Here is a 17,383-nt window from a genome sequence, read left to right on the forward strand (position 1 = left end):
TCCGCAGGACGGTAGCTGCTCCTCCCAGGGGTTTATAGGCGGGAGGACGAGGCCGAAGGCAGCGCGTAAGGCGTCCCGCTCCAGGCGCCGGTAGAGGGGGAGCAGGTCCCGGCGGAGGGAGAGCAGGCTCCCACCCCTCCTGCCGAGAACTACAACTCCCAGGAGCCCGCGGGGCACAGCCGGGAGGGGGTCTCTGCCCCGCCTCCTGGGCGCGCCAGCTGCGCGCGATTGGCTGTGGCGCCGCAGTGGCGGCGGGCTCTGATTGGCCGCGGCGGCGGCGGAGGCGGTTTCCGGAAGGGGCGGTGGGAGGAGGAGCGATATGGCGGCGGAGAGCGGAGCGGGGCCGCAGGAGATGATGGAGGGTGAGAGCCCGCCGGGGCTGCTGCTGGGGCTGCGGGGGTCGGGGAGGCGCGGCCGGCTGCTCCAGCGCTGCCTCCGGGCGGTGCGGCTGCCAGCTGCGCGCTGGGGGGGGGGTTTGCGGGCCCTCCGGGGTCGTGCAGCCCCCGAGTGTCCAGCGACCGGGGGCCGGGCCCGGCCGGGGCCGGGGTGTCACCGCAGGGCGGGATTCCCGCCGGCTCCGTGCCCACAGGGATGAACGAGTGGGGTTGTGGAGATGGCCGTGACGTAAAAAGTAAAGATAACGAGAAAGAAACCTTCTGGATGGCGCTGGTTTTCCTTAGTGCCCTGGTGAGACGAGAGGAAAGGCTGAGGGGGCCAGCGAGGAGCGTGGTCCAGGCTCAGGGTCGCCACCGGAGCTGTGGCTCGGTGAACATGAAGGGATCTGGCAGGTTGTTCTGGGGAGGTTGCTCTTATCTGCGAGGATTTTTTTATCCATGCCTTCACTTCTTCGTGTCATTGGTACTATAGTACATGATACTGATTTTTTTATTTTTTTTAAGTCTAAAAGCTCTTAAAATGTAATCGTTCTAATTCCATCTCCGTAATCTTTGGAATTGCACTTCATTGATCTAAGAAATTTCCTTTTTCCTCCAGTCTTCTTCCCAGATTGTTGGTTTTAGGAAGATGTGATGGGAGGAAAAAGTGCATCCAAAATCAAAGTAGAAACAAGGGGTAAGAGGCCTTTTATTTAAGACTAAACCTTTCATTTAGTTAACTTAGGATTTCTACTAACTGCCTAGTCGTTTATGTGAATCCTGGTTATTTTCTCTGCCTGCTGCTCCTGCCCTGTGCCCCGCTGCTGGGAAAAACCTGACTGTGCCTTTCTGTGTCTTGTGCAGTGGATAAGAGGATCGAGTCCGAGGAGTCGGGGGACGAGGAGGGGAGGAAGCAGGCGGTTCGCTTGGTGACAGAGCTGAGCCAGCAGAGCCTGCGGGATGAGCAGAACGGCGAGAACTCCGCAGGTACCGTGTCAGCCTCAGCACTGCCTCCAGGAGTCCCGGCCGGCCGCGTGTGCACAGCCTGCAGCACCCCCTGTGCTCCTCCTGGCCGGGTATCCATGGGAACCTGCCCTAGAGCCAGCCTCCTGAAAGCTCAATAAATTTGTTGCTAGAATAAAGTTGCCTGCTTATTATGGAACTGCTAGTATTAGAGCTTTGATATTTTTTTTTTTTGCCTTGCTTATTTACCCATCCGTGTTTCTCTTTGATATCAAAATGCAAAGCATCTTTATTCTTTTCTTTTATGGAAATTTAGAAACCTTATGTGGAAAGATTTTTATTAGAAGTTATCATGAGGAGCTTTTCCTAATTCTGCCTTAGTTTATGTCGTTTTTTTTGCCTAAAGAATTGCCAGATTCCTTTGGAAGGCAACAAAGACCATTTCTAGATGGATTGAAGGAGCTTGTACCCTCTGTTGTTTTAATTTAAAAGTTCTGAGATATCTCAAAATTATATAATTGGGTGTAAACTTTTCCTGCTGCTCCCACTGTTTGCACTAAAACATGGGGTAGAAATACTGACAAACTCTAGAGCCTGTGGATGTTTGATGGAAGGGTTTTCAGTGGCTTGCATGGAACTTGTCAGAGCAGATCCATCTCTGCACACCCTGTGTGGTGATCTCAGCTGAGCTTTTGGTGCAGTCTGAAGTGTAACATCATTCTTTTGACAGTGACGTCCATGTTATTATTATTGTTATTGGGATACTGGAAGGGAACTAATGAAAGAAATTTTAGTTCTTACAGTGGATCCCTGCTCGTCTTAACCTTGCACATTGAGATTTACCAAAGTATTTCTCAAACTGATAAATTGTTACTAGAATTTTAAATCTCTTCTCATGACTAGATGCACTGTATCTAGATCTAACTTGTTGCTGATAATTTTAGCCCCCTAAATATTACTCAAGAAATGCTCTTCCATTTTTCATGGCTCTGCAAACTGTGCAGTTGATGGAACCATGCAGATCAGACAGAGCTTTCCTTTGCATGCCTGAATCCTGAGTGTTTGCTCAGCTGCCATCATTTAGCTGTGTGTTGGAGGTTGTATTTTGCACTTTGTTCCCCTGGGAATTCTCTGAAAGGAATTACAGAAGTGATGTACTCTCACTCTAGTGAAAGCAAGAAAAGCACATTCAGATTTGTTTGCTGAGTTACATTTGTGTACTGTTTAATATAATGACTGTATTGTTACATTTTCCAAACGGCAAGCATTCAGAAATCTAGGGCAGGAACCAAGCAGAGGAATAATTTTTGAACATTCAAGATACTTTCCACAGCCAGCTTTGAATTTCTCAGCTGAAAGGAAAATGATGAGTTTTCCACATTTTTTCACAGAAGATCTTAAGTGGCTTCAGAACAGCTGAAATTTCAAATTCATCATTTAGCTAATTCTCTGAGGAATAGAGCCTCTGGTTAGAAATCATATAACTGAGCTATTTATAATATTCTTCATGCATATGCACTTTAAGAGTGTAGTTAGGCTTTTTGTTGATTGAAATGCTTGTGGTACTGGGAACTTACATAACTCAGTAATGACTGTTCCCACTGTGGAATTTGAGTTTTCTCAATGGTGGAATTTTTTTTTCCACCTCTGCAAAGGCATGTGGCTTGCAGGCATGGGTTACACAGAAATTCACTTAGGAAACTTCACAGCCAGAGTGATGGGAATTTTTTCCATTCAGAAGTGTGGAGTAAAGCAATTTGCAAGGGAAATGGCAGTCCTGGCTGTAAAGTGCTTGTAGGAGGGTCAGTTTAGAGGTTTTTTATATCCAGTCACTTCATAAATAAAATGACATATAAATGACTGTAAATTTGCTAGAACCATTTTTCTCATCTTTCTTTCTGGTTTTTTTTTTTTTTTGTTTTTCTGCTCTTGAGAGAAAATGTATTTTAACACTTCCCTACCAATACTGATTTACAGCTGATACCAGACACACATCTCCCTCAAGCTGCTGAATGTTTTATACACAGTGCAGAGACTTCATAGCAATTGACTTCAGTACACAACAGCCCTGCCTGTGTGTTCAGTTTTAAATTTATTTTATTTTATTTTTTATTTATTTTATTCTTTTATTTTAGCTATGTGGTTTGGTTTTGCAGCTTTGGATTTGAGTGCTGTTTTCCACACTGGCTATTGTGAGAGGTCTCTCAAAGCCATATGTCAAAATTAAGAGGAGCCTCAGAACAGAGTATTTAACACATTACCTAAATCTAGTGTTTATAAATTTAAATAGTCAATCTTCCTAGCTAAAGAAAATATTTTTTTTTTTCTTGAATGGGGGTTTTTCCTGAGATTTTTTTCTTTACCATGTGTGTGGTTGGCTTTACTGCTGGACAACTTTAAAATCTCAAAGGACTTGAAACTCAAAAGGTTCCTTCACCATGAACACTAAGTTACTGCCAGTATCACTCAATACCGGGGGCATAATTTGGATTTTTTCATGTGATATCTCAAATAACTGTTGTTCCAAAGCTGGGCACTGCTCCTGTAGGCTGTAAATTCAGCAAGGCTGCTTGTTTGGCTTGGAGCACTTCTCCCTGAGAGTCTTTGCACCCAGGAAACAGATCAAAGAGCTCCAGCCCTGATAGCAGCAGGGTGGGGTACCCCACTCCCCTGCTGAAGGGCAGAGCTCCTGATATGGAACTAAAATAAGAAAAAGCAGGCATTGCTCACTGCCCATTGCTGACTGGCACATGTGTGTCTGTCAATTTTTGGTGGCATTTCTATCTTGCTGTTCAACATCCCCAAGACTACCAGCTCATTTTGCATTCCCAAAATATAATTTATGTTTCCTGCTATTCTGTGCTATTTAAAAAAGAAAAAAAGAGGATTGCTTTTTCAGTCTTAACTTCTGTGAATCAGCTCAGTGAGTCTCTTTCCTGTTTAAATGTCCAGGCAAGAGCAGCAGCCCAAATACAGGAAGGGCAGTGATGATCTGTGCACCACCAAACCCTTGGAGTTGGATGGTGGCATTAAAAATGGTGATGCTGGTACTGTTTGTGCCTGCACTGCTGCTTACAAAGCCAAGCATTAGCAGGAAGAACACTCATTAAATAGGAGCACTTGACATTTACAGGGATTTAACCATTCTGGGCTGTGAAAATAGTCACTGCTGCTGGGTTAAGGGATTGAACTTGCATACATGCAGGAGTTAGTGCAGAGCCTTTGGGATGTCACTGTAATTAAAGTTGCTTGAGTTTTTGGTAGCACTCAGAGAAGCTTTGCACAGGAAGTAGAAAAAGCTTGCAAATCGTGTTGTATGTCAGTTTTGCAAAGCTGAATCAGACTTTGTTTTTATTCAGCAATTGATGCAACCAGCAAACCACCTCCAGCAAATGGGAATGGGCATGAATTATTCAGCATGAATTCTCCAGTAAATTTCCCTCCCTCATGTGCTGTGGTAGAAGCACAGCAAATGCTGGGGTGTTTTCCAGAGCTGTAAAAGCATTTCCCAAGGAAATTCATGCAGTGGCATAAACAGTGTTGTCTGGCATAGTAGGGAGTTCAGCCAAACAAAGGAAGGGAGATCCAGGCAAAAGTGTTCACAACAGTGACATAAAGTGGCAGTGCTAATAAAAACATCCCAAACCCTGAAGAGTGGGATTGCTGAGATGCCAGGTCATTCCTGCCCATCTCCCCAGGCAGTTAGGATTCCTTCTTGGCAAGGTTTTATTGTGTTGTCAGAGGAGCACAGACACTTAGGATGGGGTAGGTGTGAAGGAAAGGTATCCTGCCCATCCTTGAGCCTGCAGTTTCCAACAGGTTGGGCTGATCTCTGTGTGTTTTACATCTGAGCATGAAATCCTGCTGTAAAGAAAGATTTTCCTGTTACTCTCGTGGCTTTAATGAAGCAGAATGTGTGAACTGTGCCTCTCATGTGTTTGTCCTCCTGAGGAGCATTTGCTCTCAGGGTGGGGCTGTTGTCCTGCCTTTGGCTGTGTGGTGCAGGAGCTGGTAATGTGTTTGCCTCTCGTGCAGGAGAAGCAGAGACCCCAGTGGACATGGAGACCATTAGCCTGGACCCAGAGGCTGAGGTAAAGGCAGATTTTTGTCCTTTATTCGGCAGGAAGCAAAGGTAGGCAAAGGCAAGTATTGAAACCTGATTCAAAGATCTAATTCTTCTGAAGGTGCTGGCTGCTGTGATCCTCCCCAGAGCTGATTCAGAGCCTTCAGAGTAGAAGTAGAGGTGTTCTATTTTTCATCACTAGCTGAAACATTTTGTCAGTACTTCAGAATTTTAAATTAGGCATGGATGCACTGAAAGTGTGTCTGTGCTGCAAGAGGCACTGCTGGGCTGTGAGCTTCAGGGAGTCTGTTCAGTGAGCTGTTAGCTGCTGTGAGCCCTGTGCTTTGGAACAGGCACTTACCCAGCCCAGTGCCTTGGCATCAGCAACCTCCTGAGCCCATTAGCAGCAGAGGGTTTGAGCTGCTTTTGAGGCTGGGGAAGTGCTCTCTTTCTCTTTGACTTTCAAATCTGGAGCATCTGGGGCTGAGCAGCACAGATGGAAAGTGCCTCAGCTGATTGCCAGTGCAGAATTAACATTCACAAAACCACTGGTTATTCAAACTGGCAGTGACTCCTGCTCATCTGAGGCCTGGAACTGGAAATGGCAACTTGTGTTCTGATTAAGCCCTAGCAAAGTAGGTAAGAGAACTTTATGCAAAGCTTTATTTATGCAAGAATTTTGCCATTTCAATAAATTTCTGAAGATTTCTAATTTTGGTGGTGCTCAGCCTCAGGAAAGGGCTGTTGCATTGTATGCAGTTGACATTTTGCATTTGCAGTTGACAAGTTCAGGCCATGTGTCTCAGTTGTGGTGGTAAAATCATGTGCCAAACCCATTTTACAAATGCTCTTGGAAGGGAAGTCTCAATGAGCTGCACATTTTGTAATACTATGATTTCCCTAGAACAAAGTACCAGGTTGATTTTTAAAGACCAGATTTGTTTTGGAACAACTGCTAAATCCCTCCATTTCTCTTTAAGGATGTTGACTTGAATCATTTCCGGATTGGGAAGATTGAAGGATTTGAGGTGCTCAAGAAAGTGAAGGTAACAGTCCTGGGGAGCAGAGAATGCCTCTTGGAACTGGGGATTTTGTAGATCTAACCTATAAGAGGACAGATAGACAGTCTCTTTTTGGCTGAGATTTAGTGGGTTTGCTTAATTTTTAGCTGAAAAATGTAGTTTTACCTATTTGTCGAGTAGTAATTAAAATCTTGGGATTTTGCCAGTGTGTTTTGGAAGTGGATGAGAGGCAGTGCATCAGGGCACATCCTGGACTGGTAGAGCAGACTGAATAATGTGGGTGGTAAAGCCCTCAGTAAAGCCCTCAAAGCAGGCCCAGTTAGAACAGGTTGCTCAAGGCCATCTCCAGTTAAGCTTTTGAATATTTCAAAGGATGGAGATTTTGTATCCTCTCTGTGCTGCTGTTACTGTATCTGACCCTTGTGGCTGAAAGATTTCCCTCTGTAGAATTGGAGTATACCAAAAAAAGATTGTGTTAAAAAATCAAACAAAACCCAACAAATTCCCAGCAAAACTTAATGGGGGAGCCCTCACCCACACCTTTAGTCTGTAAGGCATTACATGCAATCCTTCATGGCCATTTTTTTGATTCTTTTTCAACTTTTCCTCCACCATTAGACTCTGTGTCTGCGTCAGAACTTGATTAAGCACATTGAGAACCTGGAGCAGCTGCAGACCTTGCGGGAGCTGGATCTCTATGACAATCAAATCCGCAAGATTGAGAACTTGGAGGCTCTGGTGGACCTTGAGTGAGTCCAGGGTGATCACCAGGGTTAGGTTGGGGTGGTTTGCTACTCACTGTGTTACTCATGCTGTACTTAGACCAATGTTTGTCACCCAAGCCTCTGTCAGGATTAATTTTGGTGCTCTGTGAAGGATAATATCTATTCTCTATTGGTATTTAACCTGTGCAGTACACAAGTTTCATTATCCTGAAGCTGCAAAAAGCAGCTGGAAATGAGCCCTGTGCTGTGTGAGGCAGTGAGGATGGCTGCTGGTTGTAGCTTCCACAAAGGTCCCCTTTGCTCTTGCAGTCAGAGCTCTGGGTAACAGGTGTTTATTCCTGCAAAAATGACAAGAGATTTCAGGTAAGGTTATTATTTTTTAGGAGGTTTAGGGAAGGAGTAAGAACCCTTCCAAGTTTCTGAGTTTCTGACACTTGCCTGGATCACTCTGGAGGTACATTACAAAACTGTTCCCCATGGGGCAGGACTGGCTCACTTCTCACCATCACAACCTTTCCCTGCCCAGGGGAGCCCTTGACATGGTCCTGTCACAGGCAGATCTTGCAGGCAGGCACCTTTCCCAAGGAAAATGCAGATTGACTTCCTCCCACCGTGGCAGCTCCATGGCTGGGCAAAATAATGGCTGACTTCTGCATGTGGCAGGTGATTTTTTTTCCCTAACACACTGCAGAAGTATCCTGAAAGTTTTATTTGTTGTGTTTTCTAATAAAAAGAAATTGCATTCATGACTTTAGGTTTAAGGCCTAGCAAAGGCTTGATCTCTGCAGTCAGGGAGATTCCCCACTGTCACCATGATATTTTCTGAAAAATCCTCTTTGCCCAGGATTTCCTCCCTTGTTTGCTGCTCTGGAATGTGGTCTGGAGGTTGTTTATCCAAACATGTGAATTGTTTTTACTTAATGACCAATCACCATCAGCTGTGTTGGACTCTGAGGAGTCAGTCACAAGTTTTTCATGACGATTCTTGTTAAGCCTTCTGTCTGTATCCTTCTCTTTCTTTAGTATAGTTTTAGTATAACATTTTTAATATCATATCATATAATAATAAATCAGCCTTCTGAGAACATGGAGTCAGATCCTCATTTCTCACCTCACAAACACCACACTCCACCAATTTACAAGTGCCTCTTTCAGAATCATCCCTGCCTGATGGGCTGATGAGACCTTTGGTTTGTTTTGCCCCAGGGTCCTGGACATCTCCTTTAATGTTCTTCGACACATTGAAGGACTGGATCGGCTCACCCAGCTAAAAAAGCTCTTCCTTGTCAACAACAAAATCACTAAAATTGAGAACTTGAGCAGCCTGCAGATGCTGCAGATGTTGGAGTTGGGGTCTAATCGAATTCGGGTAGGTTTGCTCTGAGATGTTGGCTGCAGAGTTCTCAGCTCTGCTGTGATATTGGCATTTTCTGAAAGTGCACTGCATTGACTTGGATTTGCAATTTTGTTGGTTTTTCTTGTTCCAGTCACTCCCTGTGCTTATTGCTGTGCATGCTGGAGCATTTCATTATGCATTAGTGCCTGGCTGCTAAATCACCATTTGTGAATTTGTGTCTTTAATGAACTCCTATATCCCCCATGTGTTTCCTTTTGCAGGGGATGGTTTCTCCCTGCTAGGAAGCCAAGCCTATCAAAACCAGCAGTTGTTTTCTCTTACCTTTCTACAGGCTGGTGCTGAGTCCATGAAACCTATTGAGAGCAAAATGAGTTTGATGTGCAGGTGCCATTGACAGCCTGCTATGGCAGTCAGTCTTGTTTAGGAAGAAAATTTTCTTGAGGCTTTGCTCTGGAATGCCTTTAAAACCTAAAACTTGGTACTGTACTGCTGATTGCTTTGGGGTTTTATTGTGCAGATTGTGACTTTTTCAATTTTAAATCTGTGCTGCTTACAGGAGAGCAGTTATGAGCAGTCTCTCCTGTCCCTAAGGTATGATTCACTGTATTTGCTCAGTTCACAAGAGAACTGGTCAGAGAGATGACACAAAAGACTTGCAACATGGAAAATAAGCTCTTTTTTAAAAAGCTTTTTTTAATTACATGCTCTTTAGAAAATACTCATAGAAGATGAGTGCATTTCAACCAGTGTGGTGTAAGTTGGTGCTGCCCATTTGTAGTCTCTGAGAAATTACTTGTTATGCTAAAAGATTAGGAAAAGATCTGTTTGTCCTCTTTGTTTCAGGACTTGTGGAAGAACACTTGTCTTTGTAGAAGAGAAGGAAACTGCAGCTATTAAAAGCAGCCTTCTAAGGCTGAAATGTGTGCTGCCTTTTTGAAGAGGAAAAATTTTGGTTTGCTCCTAAAGCCAAACTGGACTGAATTGTTTTCCAGGAATTTCTGCTTTGGAAATGAAATTATTTAGGGGGATAAATCTAGAGTGTAAGAACAACAGCCAGGTCAGATGAGGGATTAGGAACCTTAGAGTTTGCATGGGATGGGGGACAGGAGTTTTGGAGAGAAGTACTTGGCTTTTTTCAGAAGCTGAGCAAGCTCAGCACACTGATCCTTGCATTGCAGAAGTTGGGTTAAACAAAAACTGTATTCTGTATCTAAGCATCATTGTCATCTGGAAAAAAAAGAAATCCAGCTGGATTTCTGAATTGATACTTAGGCAGTACATTGTCAATTATGTTGTCAAGCCAAGGAATATCTTTTTAACAATAAAATTAGTTTTATTTTATGTGTTTTCTCAGTGTTGAGCCTGAGAATATTAAGAAAAAACAAACAAAAAAACCCTAAATTGTCACTGTAACACAAGCTCCTTAAATTACTTTATTTTTAGTGGGGTTTTTTCTGTTTGTCTGTTAATTCTATTTTGACTTCTTCAAGCAGCAGTGTTCTGTGCCTCTAATTGCTTTATTGGAGTGAGTAACCTGTGACTTGGCTTGGCACAGAGAAATCTGGTGCTGTCTGGGGGTACCCAGAACTCCTGGGCTGGATTTCTCGTGGTGTAGAGTGTGTGTTTAAAGCTGGACATACCCTTAACTCTTCAGGGTACAAGCCTGTGGACTCTTCAGGCAGTGTTCTTGGCTCTGAGTGCCTGATTGACTTCTTCCCTTGTATTCAAGCTGTTCTTGCCTACTCAAAGCTCCCAGAGTGCTCTTAGCTGGGAATCCCTCATGACTTAGCGCTTCTTGCTCTGTTTCTTTTGGGGAGCAGATCTTTATGCTTGAGCTGACATACTTAATGCTTTTTTTCCTTAAAGTTGGACTGAGGCAGCTGTAATGTAAGCACTTCTTCACTTGTTTTTAGGTTTTTGTCCCCTCATGTCCATATATTCCATTCCACTCCCTGTACTGACTCATCAGTATTTCCTCCTCAGGGCTGGAGAAGCTGCCAATGAGCAACAAATCTATAATTTTTCTTGCAAGGTCACAGCAGGGCTAAGTCCATAATCTAGAAGAGGGGTGAATGCACATTTGAGCTGATTACCACTGTATGTTCAGTCTTCTGGCAGCTGTGGGATAGAGGTCCTTTGCTGAGTGTCCATCTTCTCCTTCCCCGTGTTGTTGCATGCACAGGTGAGCACCCAGAGTGAGCCAGGTGCTGCTGGACTCAGTGGCCTGGCTCCCCAGCACTACTGAACTGAGATTTTGGCAGGCAGGAAGATGTGGAAAAGCTGAGGTGTCACAGCCTGCCTGAGCACAGCAGGCACACAGCTCTGGGTGTGTCTGTGTCCATATTATTGTTTTTACTGTGACCTCAAGTCTGGTTGTGAAGTCCTTGTTGCTTTTAACAGCATCTTGGTTTTTTAATTCAGAGGCTTTTCCCTGTGAAATAAAAGTGTCTCCTTTTGTTTGCAGGAGCCTTCTGTAATCTTACCCTTTTTTTGCTGCTTTCACTCTTCTGTTCATCTTTCTCCCTTCCTTTGTAACATCCTTGATGCTTCACAGAAATCCTGATTTTCTCTTCCTGAAGGCTGAGCTTGAGCTAAACTGGAGCAGTGTCTGTGTTCTCCCAGTACTGTGTGTATTTGAAAAGTGCACATCACTCAGGCTGCTGTGTTCTGCCAGAAGCAAGGCTGTATAGCCACTAGTGAAATCCAATAACACACACCCCTGTGAGACAGCTAACTTTGCTTATGGCAGAGAAGCTGAACAAGTCACCTCTCTGTTGTACAGTCACTGATGTGCAGAGACTAAATTTGCAAATTGTTTCTTTTCTTCCCAGATTCTCTTTCCATTCACTAGTAACAGCTTTTTTTTTAATCCACAAATGAGTATCTTCTACCCAGGATACACCACATGTTTATAATGTGGCTACAAGGTGACAGCCACATCTCCCAGGTGGGGTTTTGCAGTAACACTGTCTCCTCTGGTCGTTTCACAGGTAATTGAAAACATTGACACCTTGGCTAATCTTGACAGTCTGTTCCTTGGAAAGAATAAAATCACCAAGCTCCAGAACCTGGATGCCCTGACAAACCTGACTGTGCTCAGTATACAGGTACTGTGTTAGAAAAGCCTTGAACCACCCTGTGAGATGGGATCAGCTCTTCTGAGTCCCAGAATCCCAGCATGGTTTGGGCTGGAAGGATCCTTTAAGACCATCTTTCTCCACCCCCTGAAATGGGCAGGACACCTTCCACCATCCCAGGCTGTGTCCCAGGGATCCAGGGGCAGCCACAGCTTCTCTGTGCCAGGGCCTCACCTCCCTCACAGAGAAGAATTCTTCCTAACATCTAATTTAAACCTTCCTTCCTCCTTTTCCTGTCACTGCATGTCCTTGTGGAAAATCCCTCTCCAGCCTCTTGTAAGTCCCCCATTAGCAGATCTGCAATGTTAGAGTCAAACTTCTGTGCTGGAAGGAAGTGAGATATTCTTTGTGTTGCCTTTTTTCATCCTTTCATGCTACTTGAGATTGACAGACACTGATAAAATTATAAAACAGCTGTGTGATTTTTATGGAAGAAAGACCAGGAAATGAGAGTTATTCCCTTCTTCCTTCCTGAAACACTGTTTCCTAATGTACAATACAATAACACTGAAAGTGTGATGCCAGGTAGTCCTTACAGTCACAGTGGCTCAGTGTCACTGCCTTCTCACTGAGGAGGCCAGAAATGTGAACAAGCCTGTGCTGAATGCAATCTGTCCTCAGTGAGCTTTCAAACAGTTTCTTCCTTTTTTTAAAAGGTGGAATAAAATACACTCAGCTAATTTCTTTCACTGAATCTCCTTCTTATCCATGTGACAATGCTTGTGCATTCTAATATCTCCTAAAGCTGCTGGCAAGACACACTGACCACCAGCTGTGGGTGCCATTATTCTGTAGGACATAAAGAATTAGCATTATATCCTGCAAGAGTGCAGACTAGACCAAGAGTGCAGTGTGATTGAGGTGGTGTAACTTCCTCTCTGGCCTTCCCATTTTTAAAGACCTGCAAAATGAACACTAAGACCTGCAAAATGAACACTAAGACCTGCAAAATGAACACTAAGACCTACAAAATTCATGCACAGGCCTGCTGTTTGTTAAGACACCAAGCCAAAAACTTTCCAGCTGCAACTTCTGATAGGAAGGTCAGAGTCTGATTCTTGCTGGAGTCTCCCATAGAGCTTCCTCATGCATCAGGGGTGCAGAGATCTGAGCTCCCAAGATCTGTCAGGGGTGCAGAGATCAACCAGCTGAGCTCCCAAGATCTGTCAGGGGTGCAGAGATCCACCAGCTGTGCTCCCAAGATCTGTGTGTGGGCCCAAGCAGACTATTTTCCCTTCCCAGCCATACTTGAGGGGAATGGTTTTCCCCCAGTGAGTGCCATGGGTTTGGGTTTGTTTGGAGGGTACTAAAGAGCTGCTGCACTTGCAGAATAACCGTCTGACCAAGATTGAGGGGCTGCAGAGCCTGGTGAACCTGCGGGAGCTGTACCTGAGCCACAACGGCATCGAGGTCATCGAGGGACTGGAGAACAATGTGAGGCTCTGCCTGACTCTGCAGCACAAGTGCTGCCCTGAGCTGCTTGTGTTAGTGGCTTTTCTGGAAGTTTTTGTGGCCCAGTTTCCCCAGTTAGGTGTGGGTTCCTGAGTCTCTTGAGAGACCATAAATGTCCAAGTGTTTGTTGTATGTTAAAGTTACTTGTGTGGGTAAAGATCCCCCAGATATTCTGGAGTTGAATTGTTTTTGTGACATGGGGAAGGGAGATGTGGTTGAAGCAGTAGCCTGGCTGATCCTCAGCCATGGGAAGGCTCCTGGACACAGCTGCTGCAGCCTTTCAGACAGCAGCTTGTAAATAACCATGAGTGCTTTTCAACAGGACAGAACTGGAGCTGGGAGGAAGAGAGGCCAGCCATGGCATGCAGCTTGCCTTCCTGTCAGTGTACATGTCTGTCTTTTTGGATGGGATGGATTTTGTAGAAGCCTGTATCATTTTCACTCTCACCTAGCAAAAGCTTTTCTAAAATTGTTGAGTTTCCTGCTGCTAAGAGTTTGTTTTAACTCTGCTGCTCAAGGGGACACTTTGGATCCTATTTTTAATCCTCCTCTTAATGTACTTTGAGGAAAGCTCACTTTTTAGGAGCCTTTGGCTGGCAGTTGCCATCCAGCCAGTAACTGCCTTCATTTTTGTCACATTTGGGAGGGTCAGTAGCCCAGCTTAATGGAAAACAATCTTTCTCTTTCCATATAGGCAGCAAGAGTTGGGCTGAATGTGAGCAGCTGGCAATAATGTCTGCTCCTGACAGTTTCCAACTCTGGGCCTGGAAAAAGTGGCACAGAGAAGATGAAAAGAAATCAGATCTAATATTTTTGTGTTTGCTTTGTCTAGAACAAACTCACAATGCTGGACATTGCAGCCAACAGAATTAAGAAGATCGAGAATATCAGTCACCTAACAGAGCTGCAGGAGTTCTGGGTAAGCACAGGCCAGAGCTGTTTCCCAAAATGTCTGTGCCACAGTGGGGGAAACCCTTCAGATGGGCAGCACATGGACATGTGTGCCCTGGAGGGAGCTCTTCTGGTTCTGGTGATGAGCTTTAAGGTCTTGACAGTCTGCATAGAGTGTGTGGTGGTTCTCCCTAGGGAAAGGGAAGAGCTTAAAAATGTCTTGCTGAGTGGTGAGGATTCTGTCTGTGCCTAGGAATGGGCCCTGCCTTCATGCCGAGGTTGGTTATGAAACAGCCCCACACGTCCTATTTCTGCAGCTCTTCTTTCTGTAAGTGAGCATGGCAGAGTACCAGGGGAAGCACAGAGCTTGTGTCACTGGGGTATTTTCTGAAAAATCACTTTGCCAGGATTTTTCTCCTGAGAAGCTGAGAAGCCTCAGAAAATAAATGTAAACAATAATTATCTGATTGCTTGGGATGTGGTCTGGAGGTTGCTCACCAACAGGTGCATCTTTGATTGGTTCCATGTGAATTGTTTTAACTTCATGACCAATCCCAGTCCAGCTGTGTCAGGACTCTGGTCAGTCACAGGTTTTTATTAGCATTCTTGTCTTGCCTTCTGATGTATCCTTTCTCTTTCTTTAGTATAGTTTTAGTATATCATTTATTATTTTAATATAATATCATAATATAATAAATCAGCCTTCTAAGAACTTGGAGAAAATTCTGATCTCTCACCTCTTCCTGGGACCCTCACAATACCACAACCAAATTAATAACCACAAGCTTGTTCAGAGCAGCGTTCCTATATTTATATTTATGGTGTTATAAATATGAAGAAAACTAAACCAACTTCTGGTTCCATTCCTGTGAGGCTGATGACAGCTTAGGATTGCTTCTGTTTCTTTCTGGCACCCTAAATTGCTGAGCTCCTTGGCTTTCCTAGGTCGGGTCAGGAAATTCAGAGATGCCCTGTCCTGAAGCATCAGCACTGTGCACAAACGTGCTGATGTGAGAAAATGGAGAAGCAGCAGCAGATGTTGATGAGCTGGCAGGTGCTTTAGGTCTTGTAAAGTCTCTGCATTCAAGGCTGGGAATAAGAGCTGTGCTGTGTAATGTCTGACATTTGGGGTGATTTAAACTCTTGGGCAGATGCTGAGACCAAAGGAGTGGAAAGCAGCTTCAAATGAAACCCAGCTGGAGTCTGCAGCCCAGGGTCCTTAGATGGTGTTCCTCATCTTGCAGTGTGGCTGAGGAGCCAGCCAGCAGTGTTACCTGGCCATGCCTGTCTGTAGGGAGCTCTTCAAGGAGCATTTCTCTTTTTGAGAAGCCCATTTAACTGCTCATTAGTCTTTTGGGCAGTAGAGGTGAGGCAGTGCAGTGTGGCTGGTGTGGGGCCTGCCCTGATCCTGTGCAATTTTCTTCCTGTTTTCCTCTTTGCTGTTGCTGATAGAAGGTGTCTGCACTGGTTGCACTTGTACTGAAAGGAGAGACCAGAGCTGAGCTTGGCTGGATTCCTTTGCAAAAGCACCAGTGTGTTTAGAGTCCTTTGTCAGAGCAGAGAACTGGCCAAGATCTGTCAGCTGAGCACAGAAAATGCCCTCCTGGCTTTGTTCCAGCCTTCCAACACTATGTTTAAAAAAACTGATTTGTTTGAAAAGGAGCAGGGCAGAATTTTCAATGGAAACCAGTGTTGTATCTCCCAATTTATATTTTTTTTCACTGACTGCACAGTTGAAGTCACATAAAAGTGTCCTTTAACACCTTAAGTAAACCAAATTCAAAATCCTATCCACTGTGATGGTCCTCTAGCAGTTTCCCAGTAGCACATCCCCAGTGGAGGGACTGAGATGTCTGAAGGTTGAGTGACTTGGCTGAAGTAACATTGTGTTGTGCTGTAGCAGAATGAGACAATCCAGGGAGGTTTTTTGTATTTTATGTGAAGGTGGCATTGCTGCAGTGATTCTGTATCCAAAAGCAAAGGGCTCTGTTGTCTCAGGGTTGGACAGCTTGGGGCCACCTTGCAGCTTTGCTTCCTTGTTGGACACCTGAAGCACTCATTCCTTTGTGTGCAATTGCTGAGCCAACAATGAGGCAGGAGAAGAACTCAAATCAGAGAGCTTGGCATTTCCTCTAGAGTGCAGAATCAGGTTTTGCAGGGAAATTTATGTAGAGGAGAGAGGAAAATGTTGCTTTTTTTGTCAGTTTGGGACCTTTTTTAATGTTTCCTGAGAAGTCATAAAAGTAAAGGTGGGTGTCACAGTGGAAATAAATTATGATATAAAGATTTCCAGCCCATAAATGCACAGTGGAGTGGGAGATGGTGTGGAGACTGGCCTGGTGCCTTGCAGGGTCTCTCCTAGCACCCTGCTTGGGCTGGATCTGCTGTCTGAAGGGTGGGACATCTGCCCAGCAGCCAGGACAGCGTGGGGGAGTTGGGTTTAGTGCTGAGCCTGGCCTGTGAGACAGGAGAGCTCATCTCAGGGCTCCCAGGACAAGAAGGATCTGGTAGGGAAGGTGTTTGTGCTGAGCCTGGCCTGTGAGACAGGAGAGCTCATCTCAGAGGTTCCAGGACAAGAAGGATCTGGTAGGGAAGGTGTTTGTGCTGAGCCTGGCCTGTGAGACAGGAGAGCTCATCTCAGAGGTTCCAGGACAAGAAGGATCTGGTAGGGGAGGTGTTTGTGCTGAGCCTGGCCTGTGAGACAGGAGAGCTCATCTCAGGGCTCCCAGGACAAGAAGGATCTGGTAGGGGAGGTGTTTGTGCTGAGCCTGGCCTGTGAGACAGGAGAGCTCATCTCAGGGCTCCCAGGACAAGAAGGATCTGGTAGGGGAGGTGTTTGTGCTGAGCCTGGCCTGTGAGACAGGAGAGCTCATCTCAGGGCTCCCAGGACAAGAAGGATCTGCTAGGGAAGGTGTTTGTGGGCGGTGCTGCCCCGGTAGCAGTGACACAGCACCACCACTGCTCTCCTTTCCTTGGGGCTCCCTGTGGGTGTGAACATGGCTCTGTGTGTGCTCTGCAGATGAATGACAACCTCGTGGAGAGCTGGAGCGACCTGGATGAGCTGAAAGGAGCCAAGAATTTGGAGACTGTGTACCTGGAGAGGAACCCCCTGCAGAAGGACCCTCAGTACCGGCGCAAAATCATGCTGGCCCTCCCGACCGTGCGGCAGATCGACGCCACCTTCGTGCGGTTCTGAGCCTCCTGTGCCCTCCCTCCCCTGCCCTCCTCCGAGAAATGTCCCAGCAGGGTTTTTTATCCACTCACCACTGCCCAGGTCTTCAGTACACTAACACACACAGGGCAAAAAGTCAACAGAAAGCACTGAAACCAGGTCTCGTGTACAATGCACTCATTGTTTTTGAAATGTTGTTATTATTATTATTAAATCTTAACACAAGA

The 17,383-nt window shown here is 45.3% G+C and overlaps 1 protein-coding gene across 2 annotated transcripts; it reads left to right on the top strand.

Moving 5' to 3' along the window:
* Window positions 1-279: 279 nt before the first annotated feature.
* Window positions 280-17,383, top strand: PPP1R7 (protein phosphatase 1 regulatory subunit 7). 2 transcript variants are annotated; one of them, XM_036388801.2, is made up of 11 exons: window positions 293-362; window positions 994-1,071; window positions 1,239-1,361; window positions 5,373-5,428; window positions 6,381-6,446; window positions 7,041-7,171; window positions 8,354-8,516; window positions 11,495-11,611; window positions 12,971-13,075; window positions 13,926-14,012; window positions 17,004-17,383. In XM_036388801.2, the coding sequence occupies exons 2-11, from the start codon at window positions 1,029-1,031 to the stop codon at window positions 17,178-17,180; spliced, it is 1,068 nt and encodes a 355-aa protein (XP_036244694.1). In that variant the 5' UTR covers window positions 293-362; window positions 994-1,028; the 3' UTR covers window positions 17,181-17,383. The 2 variants fall into 2 exon arrangements, with proteins under 2 accessions (XP_036244695.1, XP_036244694.1); XM_036388802.2 differs by lacking the exon at window positions 994-1,071 and having other exon boundaries at window positions 280-362.

Source organism: Molothrus ater, chromosome 10, assembly GCF_012460135.2.
Source record: "Molothrus ater isolate BHLD 08-10-18 breed brown headed cowbird chromosome 10, BPBGC_Mater_1.1, whole genome shotgun sequence".
Taxonomy (NCBI): domain Eukaryota; kingdom Metazoa; phylum Chordata; class Aves; order Passeriformes; family Icteridae; genus Molothrus; species Molothrus ater.